At 43.5% G+C, this 23263-nt stretch overlaps 1 protein-coding gene across 3 annotated transcripts in view; it reads right to left on the reverse strand.

Moving 5' to 3' along the window:
- ROS1 (ROS proto-oncogene 1, receptor tyrosine kinase) overlaps positions 1-23263 on the reverse strand; it is a 422859-nt gene that overhangs the window by 195716 nt on the left and 203880 nt on the right. For all 3 annotated transcript variants that reach the window (XR_012318445.1, XM_073675912.1, XM_073675911.1), the window contains 2 exons: positions 8674-8927; positions 4080-4143 (listed from right to left, as the gene is read on the reverse strand). Coding sequence is in view for 2 of the 3 variants with exons in the window: in XM_073675912.1 (XP_073532013.1) it covers positions 4080-4143; positions 8674-8927 (318 nt within the window). In the remaining variant the exon portion in view is untranslated. The remainder of the gene's footprint in view (positions 1-4079; positions 4144-8673; positions 8928-23263) is intronic.

Below are 23263 nucleotides of genomic sequence, written 5' to 3' on the forward strand. Positions count from 1 at the left end.
ATGCCACACAGAGTTCTAGCAGCAGACACATCTCTACAACAACTGTTAAGAGGAGACTTTGTGCAGCAGGCCTTCATGGTAAAATAGGTGCTTGGAAACCACTGCTAAGGACAGGCAACAAGCAGAAGAGACTTGTTTGGGCTAAAGAACACAAGGAATGGACATAAGACCAGTGGAAATCTGTGCTTTGGGATGATGAGTCCAAATTTGAGATTTTTGGCTCCAACCACCGTGTCTTTGTACGACGCAGAAAAGGTGAATGGATGGACTCTACATGTCTGGTTCCCACCGTGAAGCATGGAGGAGGAGGTGTGATGATGTGGGGGTGCTTTGCTGGTGACACTGTTCGGGATTTATTCAAAATTGAAGGCATACTGAACCAGCATGGCTACCACAGCATCTTGCAGCGGAATGCTATTCCATCCGGTTTGCGTTTAGTTGGACCATCATTTATTTTTCAACAGAATAATGACCCCAAACACACATCCAGGTTGTGTAAGGGCTATTTGACCAAGAAGGAGAGTGATGGGGTGCTACGCCAGATGACCTGGCCTCCATAGTCACCAGACCTGAGCCCAATCGAGATGGTTTGGGGTGAGCTGGACCGCAGAGTGAAGGCAAAAGGGCCAACAAGTGCAAAGAATCTTTGGGAACTCCTTCAAGATTGTTGGAAGACCATTTCCAGTGACTACCTCTTGAAGCTCATCAAGAGAATGCCAAGAGTGTGCAAAGCAGTCATCAAAGCAAAAGGTGGCTACTTTGAAGAACCTAGAATATAAGACATATTTTCAGTTGTTTCACACTTTTTTGTTAAGTATATAATTCCACATGTGTTAATTCATAGTTTTGATGCCTTCAGTGTGAATGTACAATTTTCAAAGTCATGAAAATACAGAAAAATCTTTAAATGAGAAGGTGTGTCCAAACTTTTGGTCTGTACTGTATATGTATATTCACTGCTCAAAAAAATAAAGGGAACACTCAAATAACACATCCTAGATCTGAATTAATTAAATATTCTCACTGAATACTCTGTTTTGTACAAAGTTGAATGTGCTGACAACAAAATCACACAAAAATCATCAATGGAAATCAACTTTATTAACCAATGGAGGCCTGGATTTGGAGTCACCCATAAAATTAAAGTGGAAAAACACACTACAGGCAAGGTAGAAATGCCACAGAACACCAGGATTGGCAAAGTCGCCACTGGCACCTTGTGCTCTTCACAGATGAAAGCAGGTTCACACTGAGCACATGTGACAGACATGACAGAGTCTGGAGACGCCATGGAGAGCGATCTGCTGCCTGCAACATCCTTCAGCATGACCGGTTTGGCAGTGGGTCAGTAATGGTGTGGGGTGGCATTTCTTTGAAGGGCCGCACAGCCCTCCATGTGCTCGCCATGTGGCACCCTGCTACAACAGGTACCACAGGACCCAAAAGGGTGCATGGATGGACTTCTCCACAAGAGGCCCTCATTACAAACAGACACCTCCACCCTTCCACCTCAAACCACCAGAGGGAGCCCTGTTAGGGATATATATACTGGAGGGTGGAGTTAGGTAGTCAGTCTTAGTCTGAGGAGAGCGTGCTGACGCTGAGAGCAGTGAAGAAGCAGCACGTGATCTGCTGCTGCTCTGAGGGCCTCGAGTGTGGCCAGAGGCAAAGAGGAAAGGAGAGAAGAGAAAGGAGTTAAGGGGGCAGAGGAGCATCACAGGCTCACCCCAAGACATAATCCGGACACCGGGTCTGCGCCTACAGGGTCCTCTATACCCAGTAGGGATTACCGGCATACCAGGAGGATTACAGATCCCTGGTTGACCTGAAGCTAAACCCTTTACAGGACTAGGAACCACGAAGGCCCCGGCGTCCAGGGATAGTGGTTGCCAGAGAAAGGTCCTACTACCAAGCGACAGGTGAGAGAACGACACAACACAGAAGCTAGGCATAGTTGCAGGCTGGCCAGGAGCTTAAAGAGAGGAAGAAATGGACCAGGAGGCCTTATACCCACTCACTGGTGAAAGTCCAGAAGTGCACCCTTCCTACCGAGTACCCTGGACCGTACCTGACATCCGCACCAGTAAAGGTACTGAAGTGAATCTCCTGTCTCTGTCGGTTACTCCTGCTGCGCCATCTCTTCTGCACTACAACGCCCAGCATCACTATCTGCACCTACACTGCCCCGTGGGCCCGCTCCGCCTGTGGGGAGCAGAAACATCCCAGCTGCCATCCCATCACCCCCGGAGGTCTGCAGCAGCGCCGGTAACTATTACCGGAAACCACAGGTGGCGTCACGAGACAAACTGTACACTAAAACCCCTTTTCAAGAGAGACCCCAGAGTACGGGCCCGGGAGCCGACTGCCGTGACATCCTAAACAAGGTAAAAGGCCCGGGTACAGAGTCCCCTATATCCCCCTGGGCGAGACAGCCAGAGGTAGCCTGACTGCCATTAGGTACCGAGGTGAGATCCTCAGACCCCTTGTGAGCCAATATGCTGGTGCGGTTGGCCCTAGGTTGGCCCTAGGTTCCTCCTAATGCAGGACAATGCAAGACCTCATGTGGCTTGAGTGTGTCAGCAGTTTCTGCAAGATGAAGGCATTGAAGCTATGGACTGGCCCGCCCATTCCCCAGGCCTGAATCCGATTGAGCACATCTGGGACATCATGTATCGCTCCACATCCACCAACGTCACGTTGCACCACAGACTGTCCAGGAGCTGGCGGATGCTTTAGTCCAGGTCTGGGAGGAGATCCCACAGGAGACCATCCGCAACCTCATCAGGAGCATGCCCAGGCATTGTAGGGAGGTCATACAGGCACGTGGAGGCCACACACAATATTGAGCCTCATTTTGACTTGTTTTAAGGACATTAAATCAAAGTTGGATCAGCCTGTAGTGTGTTTTTCCACTTTCATTTTGGGGGTGAATCCAAATCCAGGCCTCAGTTGGTTAATAAATTTGATTTCCATTGAATATTTTTGTGTGATTTTGTTGTCAGCCCATTCAACTTTGTACAGAACAAAGTATTCAATGAGAATATTTAATTCATTCAGATCTAGGATGTGTTATTTGAGTGTTACCTTTATTATTATTATTATTGAATATATATATATATATATATATATATATCACATAGGAGACACTGACACTGCTGTATATACATCACATAGCAGACACCGAGACTGCTGTACATACATCACATAGGAGACACAGGGGCTGGAGTACATACATCACATAGGATACACTGGGGCTTTCTGAGTCTCCTATGTGATGTGTATACAGCAGTCTCTGTGTCTCCTATGTGGTGTATATACAGCAGTCTTCTATTTGATGTATGCTGCCGATATTCCACTGCTTGAGTTTTAAAAATGCAAAGTGAACAGGGATGAATTACCCAATGTGAGGAGACTTGCAGTCTAATATAAATCTGTGTTCGGTACAACTTACTGTTACGAGTTCTTTACAATACTTATCATCGCAGAGAGTTGCCTGAGCTCCAGACTGACGCAAATCCGATGCTGCACTAAAGAGAAGTAGCGCCAGCCATCACATTAGGGGTGAGTTTATTATATTTGGTCAAACATTTAATTGAGTACTTTTCAAGTTGATTAATTTGTACGGTCCCCGAAGGATGGTATATCCAAATGGCCCCTGGCAGAAAAAAGGTTCCCCATTTATGGTTTAGACCAAAGCATATTCATGTGTTTGAATGGCCCAGTCAAATTCCAGACCTAAATCTGATTGAGAATCTGTGGCAAGATTTAAAAATTATTTTTCACAGATGCTCTCCATCCAATCTCACTGAGCTAGAGCATACTTGCTACTTTGAGTTGATGTATCACATAAACTCCAAATAAAATACATTTAAGTTTGTGGGTCTAACGTGAAAAAATGTGTAAAAGTTCACAGGGTATGAGTACTCTTTCAAGGCAATGTAAGTCATATTGTTAACTATATTCTATAAATATAACAATCCTACAAAGAGTGCTGTTACATCTCCTTTATGCAGTGAATAATTATAATATTGCAATATTCAACAGGTACAATAAATGTTTAAAAATAGTTAATATTTTACCCGAGATGAATGCTTCTGCCATTTCAGAAAATGGTCCAGGTCCAACAGAAGTGTATGCTTGTACCTATAACACCACAACATTATCAATAATTTTAATACTCCGATTTTTTTTTTTTTTTTGCACAACTGTTATACATTCATGGCCGAAAGTGTTGGCACCCATGAAATTGTTCCAGAAAGTGAAGTATTGCTCCCAGAAAATTATTGCAATTATACATGTTTTGTTATACACATGTTTATTTCCTTTCTGTGTATTGGAGCAACACAAAAAACTGAGAAAAAAGGCAAATTGGCCAAAATTCTTGACACCTTTCCATTATTGTGGGCAAACAACTTTGTTTCAAGCATATGATGATCATTTAAACTCACCTGTGGCAAGTAACAGGTGTGTGCAATATGAAAATCACTCCTTAAACCAGATTAAAAAGGGGAGAAGTTGACTAAATATTTGTATGTGCGTCTGTGTGTGCAGAACAAAGCATGGAGAACAGAAAGAGAAGAGAACTGTCTGAGGATTTGAGAACCAAAACTGTTGAAAAATATCAACAATCTCAAGATTACAATGCCATCTCCAGAGATCTTGATGTTCCTTTGTCCACGGTGCGCAACATAAATCAAGAAGTTTACAACCCATGGCACTGTAGCTAATCTCCCTGTACCTGGACGTCAGAGAAAAATTGATCAAAGGTTTCAATGCAGAATGTACCAGATGGTGGATAAGCAACCCTAATCAAGTTCCAAGGAAATTCAAGCTGTCCTGCAGCCAGAGCATCAGTGTCAGCGCAAACTATCTGTTGACACTTGAAGTAAATGAAGTGCTAAGGCAGGAGCCCCAGGAGGACCTTACTGCTGACACAGAGACATAAAAAATCTAGACTGCAGTATGCCAAAATGTACGTAAGCCAAAATCCTTCCGCAAAAGGGTCTTGTGGACATATCAGACCAAAATAGAACTTTTTGGTAAAGCACAGTATTCTACTGTTTACCGAAAACGGAATTAGGCCAACAAAGAAAAGAACACAGTACCTACATTCAAATATGGTGGAGGTTCAAAGATGTTTTGGGGGTGTTTTGCTGCCTCTGGCACTGGGTGCCTTGACTGTGTGCAAGGCATCATGAAAACTGAAGATTATAAAGGATTTTGGGTCGCAATACAGTGCCCAGTGTCAGAAATCTGAGTTTGTGTCCTAAGTCATTGGACAATGACCCCAAACATACTTCAAAAAGCACCAAGAGATGGATGGAAACAAAGTGTTGGAGAGTTCTGAAGTGGCCAGCAATGAGTCCAGACCTAAATCCCATTGAACACCTGTGGAGAGATCTTATAATTGCTGTTGGGAGAAGGCACCCTTCAAATATGAGAGACCTGGAGCAGTTTGCAAAAGAATGTCTTTTTTTCTCAGTTTTTTTTGTGTTGTTCCAATAGACACAAAGGAAATAAACATGTGTATAACAAAACATGTGTAATTGCAATAATTTTCTGGAGGAAATAATTTTCTTGAACAATTTCAAAGGTGCCAACACTTTCGGCCATGACTATAAATAAAGGCCCATATCCAACTGTAATCAATGGAATTACTCTGCATCAGTCTCCATCAGTAATTCATTGGGTTTTGGACATTAATTCCAAAAGTCTGAACCCAAGTGTTAACATTGTTTAAGCTGTATGATTTTTATGACAGCTTTTTCTGATTCTATGGCTTGATGACTGTGTATTGTATTCATACTTAGAATTAAAATTACTTAGACGTACTGTAAATGGGTAAAGACATCCCAGAGTGAGGGGTGTCTGCTTAGGAAAAATTTACATATGAATACACAGAACAAGAAGGGATGAGGGAAGATTGCACAGGATACTGGATGTCCTGAGATGTGCAGCAGAATGTTTTGCATTATTTTGTAAAAGCAGACAAATTATAAAAGTATACATGATTTAAGATGTGGTCTACCTGATGGAAAAATCTAAGGGGAATTTATTAAAAAGGACCTTTCACCAATTTTAGTATGTTAAAGTGGCCACATCATGAAATAGTGACTACAGAGCTGAACAAATATAGTTTTTTTTTTTTTTTTTATTTCTCCTCTCTGTTGCCGAGCTATTAGTTTGTTAAGTTTAGTTTATAATTTATGTTATAGTTCTGCTGAGTGTAATCAGAGATTTGTCTCTGGGTGCATGTACTTCTTCCACTGCATGAGTTGGACAAATTATAAGCAAGCAGCAATGTTCAGAAGAAAAGAACACGTCCTCCTCTCTTCACTGATCTCTGCAGCTACTATGTAGGGATCAGAGCTGAGTTTTGTATTATTATAAACCCTTTAAGATCTCATCTCACAGTGCTGTCACCTCTGACCCTCCCCTCACACTGACTGCCATGAAATGAGATCTGGGAGAATCTGTAGTTATACATAACTCAGCTCTGCTGTAACTCTACACAATTTACTGAAAAAAGGACTAAAAATAAATTATAAACATCAATGAAAAAGAGAACTAGCAGCGATACTTACAATACCATGTCCAGACACAAACGCACAACAGAATGCAGTAGATCTCCCATGATAAAGGCAGGGGCAGCACAAGTGCAAAATACTAATAAAACAACCACTTATTAACCCTCCAAACATCTTGCATAGGGTGCCATTCACACCATTAAGTGAGAGGTATCTCTGTCCGTATAACAGCCCATTATCAACGCCCCTACAATTACATCAGGTGAGCTGCCAATAGCATATGTGCAGCCACAGGCCAGACCACCCTACATTACTCAGCCACCACTCCACATTACCCAGCCTTGTATAATCATATCAAGAAGAAGAATTTCAGAACTTTTTCCAACTTAATGTCACTTATAATCTGTAAAATCCAATTAAAAAAATAAACTGAAATATCTTTGGGTGGAAAATGAAAAATAAAGAACCAAAATAATGTGATTGCATAAATAAACATATCTTTAAAAAATTGTGAGGTTATCTCCTGTGTACAGTTCTCTTTAGATCAACCCACAGATTTTAACCTTTATTCAGGTCTGAACTCTGGCTATGCCATTCCTAATCTTTGATCTTTTTTCTAGAGACGCTGTTTTTTTGCTGATTTAGTGGTATGCTTAAGGTCATTGTCATGTTGAAAGGTGAAATTCCTCTTCATCTTCAGCTTCTGTTGCAAAATTGACTAATATTTGGAACTGTTCATACTTAAATACATATTGACTAAAGTTCCAATTCCAGCTGCTAAAAAAACAGCCCCAAAGCATAATGCTGCCTCCACCATGCTTCACTGTGGCTTGTGAGGGCATCTCCTGTATACAGCCCTCTTCAGCTCAACACACAGATATTTATTTAGATTAAGATCTGGACTATGGCTGGGCCATTTCAAAACTTTGATCTTCTGGAGAAGCCATTCTTTTGTTGATTTAGCAGTATACTTAGGGTCATTGCTGTGTTGAAATGTGAAATTACTCTTTACCTTCAGCTTTTTAGCAGAGGTCTAAAGGTTTTGTTGCAAACTGCTGCTCCACTATTCTTCACTTTGGGTATGGTGTTTTTTTGGTAGTGTGCAGTGTGGGCTTTGCAACAAAAATACTTTTTGAAATTATGGCCAAAAAATTCAACCTTGGTCTCATCAGATCATAACACGTTTTCACCATGCTTTTGGCACACTTGATGTAGGTTTTGGCACAACATAGCTGAGCTTTGATGTTCTTCTTTGTAATAAATGGCTTACATCTTGCCACCCTACAGGCCAGACATACTGGATGAAAAATTTGGGAGATCGATGTCATGTGCGGTACACAATTAATACTTGTCAGAAATTACTGCAGCTACTTTAAGGTTGCTCTAGAGCTATTGGCAGCCTCACAGACCAATTTTCTTATTGTCTTTTCATCAAATTTTGAGGGATCTCCAATTCTAGGTAATGTCACTGTTGTCCCAAATTTAAGCCATTTCTTGGTGACTGTCGTAGCAAAGTTCATGATAAATCTAATTCCTTGGAAATTTTTTGCATCCTTCTCCTGACTGATGACTTGCAACAATGAGATCCCTTTACTGTGCTGTAAGCTTTTTACGGACCAGAGCTTTTGTTGGAAAATGTAACTTTGAAAATGTCAAGAAAATCCTACTGGAACAGCTAAACTTTACAGGGAGTTAATCAAAATCACTATAAATGATGGCAGCGGTGTACTGACTATTATTTAACGTATTTGCTAATTCTGAACACAACCACATTCCCAATTATAAGAGGATGTTCACACTTGGATTTGTACTTATTATGGGTGACATTAAAGGTGGAAAAATTTCTTAAATGATCTTTCTTGGTATGATTTTTTTACATGTCAAAAACCTGTCATTTTAACAAATTTGTGTAGACTTTTTATATCCACTGTAGATAATGATTACTATGGAGCACAGCTGTGATTGACAAGCCCAAACCCAAAAACCTCCCTGCTATGCCTCTTTAGATTTTATGTGTAATATAGATTTCAAAATGCACAAAGAGACAGATACTTGTATTGTATTTGAGGACCTACAGACTCTGTGTCCAGCTGAGAAAGACTGATAAACTAACTAATTTAGTAAAGAGTTCAACAAGAGGTTTTACCTGAAACTGAAGAAGTAGTCCTGGTCTTACACCATGGAGAATAAATGTCAATGCTGTGGTATTCGCAGTAACCCACACACTAACTGCTTGGGCAACACTTTCATTTATCACTCTGTAGGAAACCGCAAAGTTTGTTAGTACGCCATTGCTCCTTATTGGAGTATCCCATCTTAACTCCAATCCAACATGTGTTGTGTCAAACACACTTGCATTTTGCAACTTGTATACCCGAGGATTTGAAGGTGAGGAAGGAACTGCAAAGGAAAACAGAGATAGATAAGCAATTTCAAAGGAATGGTTTGCTGATTTAAAAGGCATGACGCTGTGGATCATGTATAGTATATAGGACATATAACTAAATATAAGCATTGTCATGAAATGAGTCAACAGGATTTACTACTAGAGGTGAGTGGATCAATCCACAGAGGACTGAGTTTGAATCAAATTTCCTGATATTCGCAGTTCCAAATTTGAACACTTATTTTTTTATTTTACTTATTTATATAGCGCTATTAATTCCACGGCACTTTACGGACATTATGGGCTCTGTCTCCATTGGGGCTCACAATCTACATTCCCTATCAGTATATCTTTGGAATGTTGGAGGAAACCGGAGGAAACCCACACAAACACGGGGAGAACATACAAACTCCTTGCAGATGTTGTACTTGGTCGAATTTGAACCCAGGACCCCAGCGCTGCAAAGCTTCAGTGCTAACCACTGAGCCACCATCGACACAAAAGAAAAAAAATGTCTAACACAATGTCCCACAGTGCTAAAGCATCAGTGAGCGAACTAATGTCGCTTTGCATGGCCACCTGGGCTTCCCGTTAATGGCCTGCAGCTGTGACATACCTTGAACATTGGTGTACCTTGCACAATATTATTCTCTCTCTGGCTAGGGAAAAACAGTAAAGACCCCAATTGCTCCTGAAAGGAGGGGTTCGAAAGTCCCGTAGTGTGCTAATGAATGTGCGCCCACTACTCTATTCACTTCTATCGGTCTATGCCAATAGTAGTGAGTATGTGTGACCACCACTGCCACAGTCAGGCACAACTGTTCCAATCACAAAAAGGGCTAAGCATCGCACTCTCAGGATTTGTAGGGGTCCCAGTGATTGGAACACCTAGTTATTTTGTGGATGGGGGATAACCCCTCTATGGATCAGTTTTACTGGAGCCAAGATTCATAATCCATTTTGAAATGTGCCCTAATGGAACAACATAGTGCACACATGTACATTTAGAGGGAGTAGCTTTGTGAATACGTTGCATTACTTATCGTGCACCGATCCAGAGTTCCAGTCCGTATTACATTCCATAGTTTTATGTACCATACTGCAAGTGTCACAGCTGAAATCACCCAGAATTCCTAGCTAAATCAATGTCAGCATTAGAGATGAGCGTTGTTCTACTCGAACTGTTCGCCAATCTCAAATTCGAGCTGTTTTGGGCGGTGTTCGAGCCGTTCGGCGAACACGAACAATTTGAGAAAAATTCGGCTGTTCGAGGTTATGTTCGATAACTGTTCGTGCACCAAAATCATAACTGGATTTTTTCTCAGTAATGATGAAAATTAATGTTAATACGCAGTTTGAGTGTACAGCGGGGTGGGGGGAGGGGCAGGGGATGGATCTCTGCAGGAACAATGAAGATCTCCATTTTTTTTTTCTCTTTCCCGCATTTACAGTGGGGAGGTGCAATCTGTCAGCCTATCAGCAGCGCACACACGGAGCGAAGTGCTTTTTTTCACACAAGCAAGGGCATGTGTCATTGGCAGTGTATGTCACATGTCCTTGCCCTATAAGACCAAGCCATTTTCCCCGTCGCCACCATTTTCTCACTGCTGCAGCTGCGTGTTAGACGGCACCGCTGTTGCTGTGTGCGCTATACCTTGTTAATTTCAAGCCAATTTTCGCACAAATCTACAGATAGCTTGGGAGTAGGGAATAGTTGTGATTGCAGTCCTTTTAAGGACTAGGTTACATCATTTCCTACGACTTTTATCAGGCAGGTCTGTGCTCTTAAATAGATAGGTTGTGGGAGTAAAGACTAATTGTAATTGGAGTCCTTTTCAGGACTAGGTTACATGAGTTCCTATCAGTTTTTGCCAGGCAGGTCTGTGCCAGTGCTGTGCAAGTTTTCTTCACAGCATTTGGCTGAATCTATAGAGCAAAGCTAATCCTTTTTGGCCTATTGCAGAGTGTGTTAGTCAGTGGAGTAGCCTATCTGTGTTGCAAGATATACCACCTGTGTATAGAATACCAATTTTTTTACTGCACCTAGTGAAGTAAAATCTTTTGGGCATAGCATCATTCTATTAGTCCATCTATAATGACCTCCATCAGGTTGCAAATTCAAAATAATTTTTTGTCTGCATCTAGCTCTGAAAAAATATTGGGCTTCTAGCTGTGTGTGGGACTTGTTGTATTAGTCCATCTATACTGACCTCCATCAGGTTTCAAATTAAAAATAATTTTTATCTGCATCTACAGTACCTCTGAAAAAATATTTGGGCTTCTAGCTGTGTGTGGGACTTGTTCTATTAGTCCATCTATACTGACCTCCATCAGGTTGCAAATTGAATATAATTTTTATCTGCATCTAGCTCTGAAAAAATATTTGGCCTTCTAGCTGTGTGTGGGACTTGTTGTATTAGTCCATCTATACTGACCTCCATCAGGTTGCAAACTGAATATATTTTTTTCTGCATCTACCTCTGAAAAAATATTGGGCTTCTAGCTGTGTGTGGGACTTGTTCTATTAATCCATCTATACAGACCTCCATCAGGTTGCAAACTGAATATATTTTTTTCTGCATCTACCTCTGAAAAAATATGTGGCCTTCTAGCAGTGTGTGGGACTTTCTCTATTAGTCCATCTATACTGACCTCCATCAGGTTGCAAATTCAAAATAATTTTTTGTCTGCATCTAGCTCTGAAAAAATATTGGGCTTCTAGCTGTGTGTGGGACTTGTTGTATTAGTCCATCTATACTGACCTCCATCAGGTTGCAAACTGAATATATTTTTTTCTGCATCTACCTCTGAAAAAATATTGGGCTTCTAGCTGTGTGTGGGACTTGTTCTATTAATCCATCTATACAGACCTCCATCAGGTTGCAAACTGAATATATTTTTTTCTGCATCTACCTCTGAAAAAATATTGGGCTTCTAGCTGTGTGTGGGAGTTGTTCTATTTATCCATCTATACAGACCTCCATCAGGTTGCAAACTGAATATATTTTTTTCTGCATCTACCTCTGAAAAAATATTGGGCTTCTAGCTGTGTGTGAGACTTGTTCTATTAATCCATCTATACAGACCTCCATCAGGTTGCAAACTGAATATATTTTTTTCTGCATCTACCTCTGAAAAAATATTGGGCTTCTAGCTGTGTGTGGGACTTGTTGTATTAGTCCATCTATACTGACCTCCATCAGGTTGCAAACTGAATATATTTTTTTCTGCATCTACCTCTGAAAAAATATTGGGCCTTCTAGCAGTGTGTGGGACTTTCTCTAGTAGTCCATCTATACTGACCTCCATCAGGTTGCAAATTCAAAATAATTTTTTGTCTGCATCTAGCTCTGAAAAAATATTGGGCTTCTAGCTGTGTGTGGGACTTGTTGTATTAGTCCATCTATACTGACCTCCATCAGGTTGCAAATTAAAAATATTTTTTATCTGCATCTACAGTACCTCTGAAAAAATATTTGGGCTTCTAGCTGTGTGTGGGACTTGTTCTATTAGTCCATCTATACTGACCTCCATCAGGTTGCAAATTGAATATAATTTTTATCTGCATCTAGCTCTGAAAAAATATTTGGCCTTCTAGCAGTGTGTGGGACTTTCTCTATTAGTCCATCTATACTGACCTCCATCAGGTTGCAAATTGAATATAATTTTTGTCTGCATCTAGCTCTGAAATAATATTTGGCCTTCTAGCAGTGTGTGGGACTTTCTCTATTAGTCCATCTATACTGACCTCCATCAGGTTGCAAATTAAAAATAATTTTTATCTGCATCTACCTCTGAAAAAATATTTGGGCTTCTAGCAGTGTGTGGGACTCATTGTATTAGGCCATCTATACCAAGCTCCACCAGCTTTGAAATTAATAATAATTTTTAGCTGCATCTAGCCCTGAAAATAATTTTTCCCAATAGTGGTAGCAATAGAAATATGGGGCGTGCGCCTGGCTAACAAAAATATACGCTTCATAACACAAAACACCAGCCTAGACCACTGCATTAATAAGATGGCATCATCGTCTCTCCCAGTGCTAGGCCTACTACGCAGGCTAGTATTCCTGTGCCTAAAACACAATGTATGGGTCCGCGCTAGCCACTATGCTGAGGGGTATAAAGCTGCTGCTAACGCTTTATAACAATTCAATTGGCAGATTTTCACAGAGCTCTTCCACAACGCCCACCCATCGGGCAACAGTTGCCCACCCTCCCTATGGGATCTAGTGGCGAATAGTTGATGCAATTAATCAGAGCGTCAGTTGCCCCGTCAACGTGGCAAGCATACGGTAAGGCATGGGAAGAGTGGACACGACTAGTAGCAGGCAGACGGGTTGACCAATGTGAACAAGCCAGATCACAAGTCACCATAGAATTTCTCCACCAGCTAATGATGAGGGGCATATCAGGGGCGTCAGCGCAGCGGTGTCTGACCGGAGTAGCATTTCACTTCCAACTACTGAATTGGGGAGATGTGACAAAGATTCATCATCAGACAATCCATAAAAGGGTGGAAAAGGGGTCAGCCAAGTCAGGAATGTAGACGTCCCGTCCCGTGTCACTTAAACTGATTTCTCACATCTTATCCCTAACACCACAAACATGACACTCACAATTTGAAGCAACACTAATGTCTACTGCATTTGTGATCGCCTTCTTCGGGGCGCTATGTATAAGCGAATTAGTCCCTCAATCCAAAATTACCACCAGTGGACACTTATTACACCAGGAAGTAGTCATAGCCAATAATGCAATACGTGTACGCATACACCAATCGAAAACGGTTCCAGCGGGCAGGGGTACTTGGGTACTTCTACAACCCACAAACGGTACACTGAGTCGGGTAACAATAGTAAAAACATATCTAACCATCAGATCACAAAGTAATTTCTTCGTATCACACATTGATGGAACGCCATTATCAAGATACCTGTTCCAAGCTATATTTAATAAATGCATAACATCGGCAGGGAACCACCCCAAAGATTACGGGACACACTCATTCCGCATAGGTGCGGCCACGGAAGCAGCAAGAGCAGGACTGTCAGAAACGGAAGTTCAGAGGATAGGGAGATGTCGATCCACGTGTTTGGCGAGATACATAAGACCGGACTTGTTATCCTAACGTGGTTTGTTTCTTTTACAGGTGACGCTAAGCCAACAGTGTGAGTGATAGGCCACTCGTATATATATTGGGCACAAAAAAGGGCGAAAGTCCGCCCAGGCGGGAGGAAATTAGAGTTTCATAACACATATTTCAACTGGAGAGGTATTAGAGGCCTGCTATGGCCACAGGTACTAATGGAGGTAATCAAGGTAGGGAGAGAGGCAAGAGGTCCGGTCATCTTAGTTATACAGGCCGGGGGAAACAACCTAGGTCATCACAAGAGCGCATAACTAATGGCAATAATGAAACTAGACACTGAGCGCTTCAGAGAATTTTTCACAAAATTAGCTATAGTATGGTCAGAGATTGTGCCGATAGCGGTATGGCAAGGTGCGCGAGACATCACGGCCATCGAATGGACAAGGCGGGTAATAAATATTCAGATGGCAAAATTTAGAAGAGACAGAGGCGGTGTAGTGATACGACACCGACAACTGGAAGGAGATAAAGCAGGCCTCATACGGCCCGACGGTGTTCACTTAATAGATATTGGACTGGACATATTCCTGTCAGGACTCCAGGACGGAGTGGAACAAGCGTTAAGAGTGATGGGTGGGGGTCAGAGTCCTGCATACGAGTACGCTGGATCCTCCGTGGCCTGGAAATAGAAAGGACATGTTGGAGAGTTACACTTGTTGGCCAACTTGCCGGAGTGGGGACCCAGGGCATGCTGCAACAAGCTGAATTATTTTAGAAATAAAATGCCTTTCTAATGGAATGAGTATAAAGAGTTAATAAAGCTGTGACCGATCCTCACCCATCCAGTTGTAAGAGTTACATTATTGAGTTGTCCATGAAAGGGGGGCGGTAGGGGGGCTGAGCATCTGGGTTTGGTTGGGGGTCCCCACAGTCTGCCTAGGCTAGATTAATTTAAAAATTCTTATTAGATACACAGGCGGTGCAGCTTGCTTCGCAGCTGGGCTACTACGCCCAAAGTATTGCCTAGGCTAGATGCAGTTAAAAATTCTACGCTGACTAGCAGACACTGAAGATTTGGAGCAGACCTCTGAGTAAACAGCTCTTCAGACTCAACCATCTGTGTTACCCCAAGCCATAGTGTATGTAGTTTCTTACAGTTAAAAGGGGGGGGTGCGACCCAACCCACCTGGAATTGACGATGCCAACGTCACGTAAGACACAGCAAGGGGACTCCCAAAATTGTGGCACAGACACCACTTAACCCTAGAACGCATACCTGTGGCCTTGCAGGCCCGCCCAGTTAATTGTTTTCTATTTTCTGCAAGATTGCTTTAGTTAGAATTTTGAAACTCTAGGTATTCTTCATGTATATAGTTGTTTGTCATTTGAGTTTGAGTTATTCCATGTTATTTGCACACGGGCCTAAAAGGCCCCAGGTATGTGAAAGTGTAGATTTTTATGGTCATGCGTTCTAGGGTTAAGTGGCATCAATTGCCCCACTGTTGCTTAAAACGGTTGGTGAGGTGATTTTACCAAATCCCCAAGCTTTTAGTCTCCCAAGGATGACACAGGGGTAGAAATGTCCTTGCGAATCCATGATTTGATCATCTTTATGAACGTGAGTCTGTCTACATTCTCAGTGGACAGCCGCGTGCGCTTATCTGTCAGCACACCACCATCAGCGCTGAACACACGTTCAGAGAGAACGCTGGCTGCATGGCATGACAAGATCTCCAAGGCGTGAGTGGCGAGCTCCGGCGATTTTTCAAGATTGGAATACCAAAATGAGCAAGGGTCCAGTAACACAGTCATGGCTTCGATGTTCACTTGGAGATTCTCCTGTACCATCCTCTCTAAGCATTGACTATGTGTCAGACTTCTTGTCTCCTGTGGCCTTGCAAAGGATGGTCTAAAAAAGTGGTGAAACGATTCCACAAAATTGCTGTTACCAGCAGATACTGTGTTACTGTTACTGTTTGAGTGATGAAGACTCGACAGTCCCACCGTTGGCAAGTTAGAACTGTGAGATTCACTACGTGCACCACTGGTGTTTTGTGGAAAAGCACATGTAAGATTCTGCAACAGATACTCCTGCATTCGTCAATACCTTTTTATGGCAGGAATTATTTCGGCAAATATACTTTTGTACCGGGGATCTAAGAGTGTGGCAACCCAGTAGTCGGGATTACTTCGAATTCTGACAATCCGGGGGTCATGTTGCAGGTAGTGCAGCAAGAAGGCACTCATGTGTCTTGCGCATCCAGAAGGACCAAGTCCTTGTTGTGTTGGTAGCGAGGTAAGAATCATGCTTCCTTCCTCTGCCCTCTCCCTCCAACCTCGCACAACAGAAATGTGATCAAGGTCTCCCTCATCTGATGAGTCTTCCATGCCCATTGCCAGTTCGTCCTCCACTTCTTCCTCGGCTCCTGCACCTTCCTCAACAGTTTGGCTGCTACCATGCGCCCTGGTTAATCCCTCTCCCCCACCCTCCCATGCCTGCCGCCTTGGTGCTGCCAACCGTCTGGACCTTGGAGATGTTATCCCTTCCGCATACGACTCCTCCTCTACTTCCTCCACCTCCTCTTGTCCCACCACCTGACTCCGAATTCTGTTTAACATGTGCTCCAGCATGTAAATCACCGTAATAGTCATGCTGATAATGGCATCGTCAGCACTAAACATCTTCGTCGCCATTTCAAGACAGTGCAGAAGGGTGCATAGGTCCCTGATCTGAGACCACTCCTCCAGCGTGATTTGCCCCACCTCTGGATCTCGTTGGCCCAGGCTATACGTCAGAACGTATTGCACCAGGGCTTGTCGGTGCTGCCACAGTCGCTGCAACATGTGCAGAGTTGAATTCCACCGTGTCGGCACATCGCATTTCAGCCGGTGAACTGGCAGGCCCAACGACTTCTGTAGAGATGTAAGTCGTTGAACTGCGGGATGCGAACGGCGGAAGTGAGCACACAGCGACCGTGCACTCTGCAGAAGGCCATCTAGTCCGGGATAGTGGGCTAAAAATTGCTGGACAACCAGGTTCAACACGTGAGCCATACAAGGCACGTGTGTGACATTGCCCCGGCGAAGTGCCGCACCCAGGTTTGCAGCATTTTCGCACATGGCCTTCCCTGGTTGCAGGTCCAGTGGAGACAACCTTTCATGAAACTGGGTCTCCAGAGCTGACCAAAACTCCTCAGCTGTGTGACTCACATTTCCCAGACATTTCAAAGTAAACACTGATGCGTTGAGCCCTGCTGCCAGCATAGTAAGGAGGTGTGCAGGATTCCTTCTGCGCAGTTAGAAAGCAGGTGGCATTACCAGACAGGCTTTGGGTGCAGGTGGAGGACCGAGAGGAGGTTGAGGAGGCAGAAGCAGTGGAGGAAGTTCGAGATAAAGAGGATTAACACACAACTCGTGGGGACGGTAAGACTTGGACAGCAGCCCCCTGTCCTGCTGTCACCATAGTTACCCAGTGCCCAGTCAGCGACATGTAACGCCCCTGTCCATGCCTTCTCGTCCAAGTGTCTGTGGTGAAGTGCACCCTGTCACACACAGAGTTTCTCAAAGAAGCGGTGATGTTGTGTGCGACATGCTAGTGGAGCGCAGGCACACCTTTCTTTGAGAAGTAGTGCCGACTGGGCATCTGGTACTGGGGCACTGTGACGGACATAAGGTCTTGAAAATCCTCTGTGTCCTCCAGGTGGAAAGGCAGCATTTCTGTAGCCAACAGCTTGCAGATGGTGAAATTCAACCTCTTAGCTTTCTCATGGCTAGGAGGAAATGGTCTTTTACTTTTCCACATCTGAGGGACCGAGGGCTGGCTGTTGTGCTTAGACGGTGTTGAGTAGGGTGTCCCCGGCAACTGCCGGTCTGTGAGGAAGATGCAGGCGGACATGTAAGGTTGCCTTGATCCAAAGGTGGTGCTCTCGATGTCGGAGAGCGCTCAACACTAGCAGGTGTTTCCACTTCCCAATGAACTGACGACCTGCCAATCACACTGGCTGTTGCGGGTAAAGAGGTGGCAGGTCTGCGTCCAAAAACATGTGTGACTGCTGTCCCCCCCAGTCACAGAGGATGAAGAGGCTGCGGATGCACAAGATGGGGCAGACGGTGGTTGGCCCAGCCGCCTAGGCCGCATTGTAGCACAGTGAGCTTCCCACTGCAACTTATGCTTCATATCCATGTGACGGTACATGCATGAAGTACTCAAACTATGTATTTTTTGGCCTCTACTTAGCTTTTGCTGACAAATATTACAGATAACACGAGTTGGGTCATCCTTATCGATCTGAATAAATGCCCAGGCTATGCAAGGCTTAGAGCCCATGTGACCTGAAGAGCCACTACGACTTGTGGTCAGAGGCAGAGTTGTGGTTGAGGATGCAGTTGTTGACGTGCTTCCAGTACTCCGTCTCTGTTCAGGAAGGCACAACCTAACCTCGTCGTCAATAGCATCTGTGATGCCCCGCTGCGCTTGGTATCACAGATCCTACAAGAGTGCATTGATGGAATCCTCCACAAGAGGCCCCCATAAACATTCACACATCTCCACCTTCCACCTCAGAACAGCAAAGGGAGCCCGTTAGGGATATAAATAGGGAAGGTGGAGCTAGGCAGTTCAGTTCCTCTGAAGAGTTCCTGCAGTAGAGAAGCCTAAGAGAGGTCAGTCTGCAGTGGAGCTCAGTCTAGTCTAGAGAACGCAGTTAATAGTTCAGCAGTGGAGCACGAGGCTCCTGCTTGCTAGATTCAGGGAGCCCAGATAGAGCTTAAGGTGTGCCGGTGCCGTAAGATCAGTGAAGCGCGGCAAGCTGCCGTTAGTGTGTATAGCCTAGTGAGGGCCCGAGTAGGCCGAAGGCGAGTGGCGAGTTAGTACATAAGGGGCAGAGGAGCTTAACCAGCTCACACCGAAGCATTTACCGGACACAGGATCCGAGCTTACCGGTATCTCTATGACCCAGTAAGGCATAACCGGAATCCCTGGAGAACTACAAGTCCCAGGATCGCTAAGGTGCTGATATGTAACAGAGCCAGGAGACGCTTAGGCCCCGCATACTGGGAGCGTGAACTCCAAGAGAAGGCCCTACCACAAGGTCAGCCAGCGCAGGACAGAGACAAAGTTAGGCCTAGCTCCAGGCAGGTCAGAAACTTACTACGCAGAGGCAAGAAACAGGAGGCCCTGCACCCGCTCATTGGGGAGGATCCTGATATGCACCCTTCACCCTACAGTGCTCCGGGATGTGCCTGAATTTCCACCAGTAAAAGGTACTGAAGTGACTACCGTGTCCGTTCCCGTTTTTGCTCTGACCCAGCTGGGTCTCGCCTGTCCTGCATTCCCCCTGCATACGCTGCCCTGAGACCTAGCTCCACCTGTGGGGAGCTATACCATCGAGCTGCCTTATCACCGGCCTCAGTGGACTGCTGCAGCGCTGGTGCTTGTCACCAGATACCACAGGTGGCGTCATGAACTCTTATAAAATTAACAATTATCCACCCTTTTAAAGAGAGACCCCAGGGTACGGGCCAGGGAGCCGACCACCGCGACATCCCCAAGGCCAGGCAAATGCCCGGGTACCGAGTCATCCCCATCCCCAGGGCTAGTCACATCCTCCTCCACCTCCTCTGCTGACCTCATCGACTGTCTGACTGTGGGTTGACAGTAAGTGGGATCTCCAACCTCGTCATCATCACCCTGTGTGTTATCACACCCGTCGCCCTCAGAGCCAACCTCTTCCTGCCCTGACCGAAAAGTCAAGTTGTCGCTCCAATCAGGTATTTGAGTCTCATCATCGTCTTCATCATTGTCTCCACCAACAGGAGTTACAGTTTGGGAACAAGGGTCTACATTATGCTCAGAACCTTCTTCATCTGGTCCTGGATCCAACTTATAAAGATTCTGGGCATCGGATCAGATCATTTCCTCATCTGGATTAACAGAAGCTCTGGAGCAGACCTCCGTTTCCCAGGCTATAGTATGAGTAAACAGCTCTGCAGACTCAACCATCTGTGTTACCCCATACTCAGACGGGCAGCTGGAGACTTGGGAGCTGTGAGGAAGCAAGTGCGATAGGGGTGACACCTCTGAGGACTGGAGTATTTGTGATGTTGAAGTTGAGGTGGAGAGCCCACTTGAAGGAGCACTTGATATCCGTTGAAGCACCTGCTGTTTTTGTGCCTCATCTAGAATTTGTAGCGATGGGCGTGTCCGTAAGAATGGGATCGTATCACATTGTCCACGAAAAGAAGTCGACATCTTAGTTTGGCTGGAAGATGGTCTTTCTTCTGCAGATGTTACTCCCCCCCCACCGTGGGGGGCCTCGACCCACCGGCGGACAGGCACCAGTATTGGGATAGGGGGGCTGGCCGTCAGGGTCCACCGCGGCTCTGGCACAAACCCGGCGACACAGAGGTGGCACAGGCAGGAACGGACTGGCCGTGTTGGCTTCTCACTTTTTGGATTTTAGAAGGTCATGACATGCCTATATCTGTGTCTCCCCCTCCTTTTACTCCTCCACCTCTTTTCTTTTCGCATGACTATATGTACTTGTCACTTTTCCATGTGTTAGTTGTGTCTTCTGAGCAGTTTGTCAGCTTTTGGACACCTTTGAAGGTGTTTTCTATGTGTTTCTATGTGTTTTTGTTTGCCTGCCATTGGTTTTAACGGTGTTCGAAGGTGTTCGACGAACAGTTCGACGAACAGTTCGGCGAACACACGGGTGTTCGACGAACCGAACTCGAACACTACGGGACGAACCGAACTCGAACACTACGGGGGTGGCTCAACACTAGTCAGCACAGAACATGCTCTGATATTTTAAATAGCCTTTGTTTCAGTAATATAACGGAAAAACAAAGTCTCCTGTAGCAGAGAGCCTTCCCCATTCTGGAGTGAGACCGTGTATTACAAGGTTATCCATTCATCTTAATGGGCATCATACAATAGCATCTTTCACTTGCATTTGTCTCTAAAGAAGAAATATACAGCCACCTGCACCACCCAAGTATTAACAGATAATACAGCTGTAATGTTCAATTTCATTAAGCAACATAAGTGAAATAGATTCATATGAATGAAATGTGCTATTAACAGCATTATTAATATTATATCTAGTAACTTTTGTTAATCGTTTTAAAATTATTATATTATTATAACATGATAATACTATTTTATAACATTGTGTGTTATTAACTATAAGGACGGAGCTGATATTCAGCCTGTGATGTGACCATATTGTGTGTGACCTATTAGCACATGTTGCCATCTAGTGGTGACTTGACTATTTTTTAATTAATCCCAACTTTTCTACAGGTTATGGATGGGTGGGTTTGTATTTGTATGTTCACATGGGTGGAATTGCTGTGAAAATTTATTTTCCAAAGCATTTCCTCCAGAGACCAGGAGAACACCCACCCATAAAATATTCTATTTTCCCCTCCCCTTTCATTGCTAGCCTGATCCTCTGCTGATCTCACTAGAATCTGGCCTCCTGATCTAAAGTCGCGGGTACATTGGGACAAGACCTCATCACAGGAAGAGCCAGAGAAGATGAAAGTATTTTTTCTTTCCAGTAGTTTGCTGTGGATCTGTGGGTAATCTGCAGCAAAATCGGCAACAAGTGGGATTTGCAGGGGATTTTGACTTTCCCATTGAAGTCAATGGAGAAAATTTGCAATCGATCTGCAACAGAAATTGACATGCTGTGGTTATGAAATTTGCACAACAGGTCAACGTGATGTTTTTTTTCTGTTAAGATCTTATCCGCATGCTGTTACTGTATTCTGCTACAAGGCTATGTGCACACAGAGATTTTTGAGGATTTCTTGGATCAAGAACTGAACCAAAACTCGTCAAAAATGTGAATTTTCTGCTCATTTTATGCTCCGAAAACTCTGAAAAAAGATTCAGTGTGTAGATACCCCATATGTTCCACCTGCAAATGGATAAACAGCTGCCTCCATCTTAATAAAGTACAAAATCCTTCTTGTCTTTTCAGTAAGGTGAAGGGTTTTTGCCTTTACCTTTCTTTATTTAACAAGGAAATCTGTTACTTTGTAAATAAGTGAACATGGGAATTTCCCATAACATCTTTACCTGACAGAACACAGATATGGAAATGGATATGAGCAATGTGAAATATTTGGCTTTTACATAATATAGTAATTTAAAGATTATAGACATGATTAAATATAAATGTGATGTATAGAGGTGTAGTTACAGGGGAAGCAGAGGTCGCATCCTAGAGAGTTAAAGTTTATTAGGAACTAGTTTAGTTTATGGCACTAAATAGATAGGGATTTAGGAAGAAAATTACTTTGGACCACCCCATTAATTACTCAAAGCTTAGCAAGCGATTTGGTAACAGTATCTATCATCAAAAAGTGTTTGTCATTTATTTAAAATAATTAAGCCATCTCCAAAATAAATAGGCTGCTCAAAAATGTCTGATTTAAAAAAAAAAATAATAAAATGAATGATTACTAGGCTGTAAAGGACCTGACTGTCCACCATATTTTAGAATATAATTTTTCTTTGCAACATTCTCTTATATAAACTATATCATCACAAGTGTGTCCCTCTAAGTTAGAAATGCCTGCAAGATAAAACAACTTGGAAGAATTTCTACTATTTATGCCGTAAAGTTAAAGAGAATTTGTCAGGAGAATCAACCCTCCTAAACCATCTACGTATATGAGCACGCAGGTCATCGAAGCTGAATAAAATGATACCTTGATATCTGCGATTCATTATCTTATTCCAATAATGAATAATAATAATTACATTTATATAGCAGCAACATATTCCGCAGCACTTTCCAATTAAGTGGGGAAATCTACAAACGATAAAGACATCACAAAGTAGCACATACTTTAACAATTACAGGAGGAGAGAGGCCCTGCTTGCAATCTTACAATCTATATGGAAATAGGGGGGACACAATAGGTAGACATTGCTTGTCATGTACAGTACAGCCATCATTAAAATAAATAGGACATTTTAAATTCACTGCATGAGTGGGTCATCAGCCAGTATCTGTCTAAGTACAGTTACCAAGTGTTATTGGGTGCATGGACACAGATGAATAGGAGGGACTATATTCTGAGTAGGATATAGAAAGAGTGAACAGGGGAGAGTTAGATTAGTGAATTGAGGTGATAGGTTTGTTTAAAGCACACATGTCAGACCGGCCCACAAGGTGACCATATTTGGCCCGCAGGGCTGGCACTGCCCCCCTCGCCCCTCGCTATCGCACCCTCAACTGT

The sequence above is a fragment of the Phyllobates terribilis genome, unplaced genomic scaffold, assembly GCF_046119375.1.
Source record: "Phyllobates terribilis strain yellow unplaced genomic scaffold, ASM4611937v1 Scaffold_3__8_contigs__length_932513732, whole genome shotgun sequence".
In the NCBI taxonomy this organism is placed as follows: domain Eukaryota; kingdom Metazoa; phylum Chordata; class Amphibia; order Anura; family Dendrobatidae; genus Phyllobates; species Phyllobates terribilis.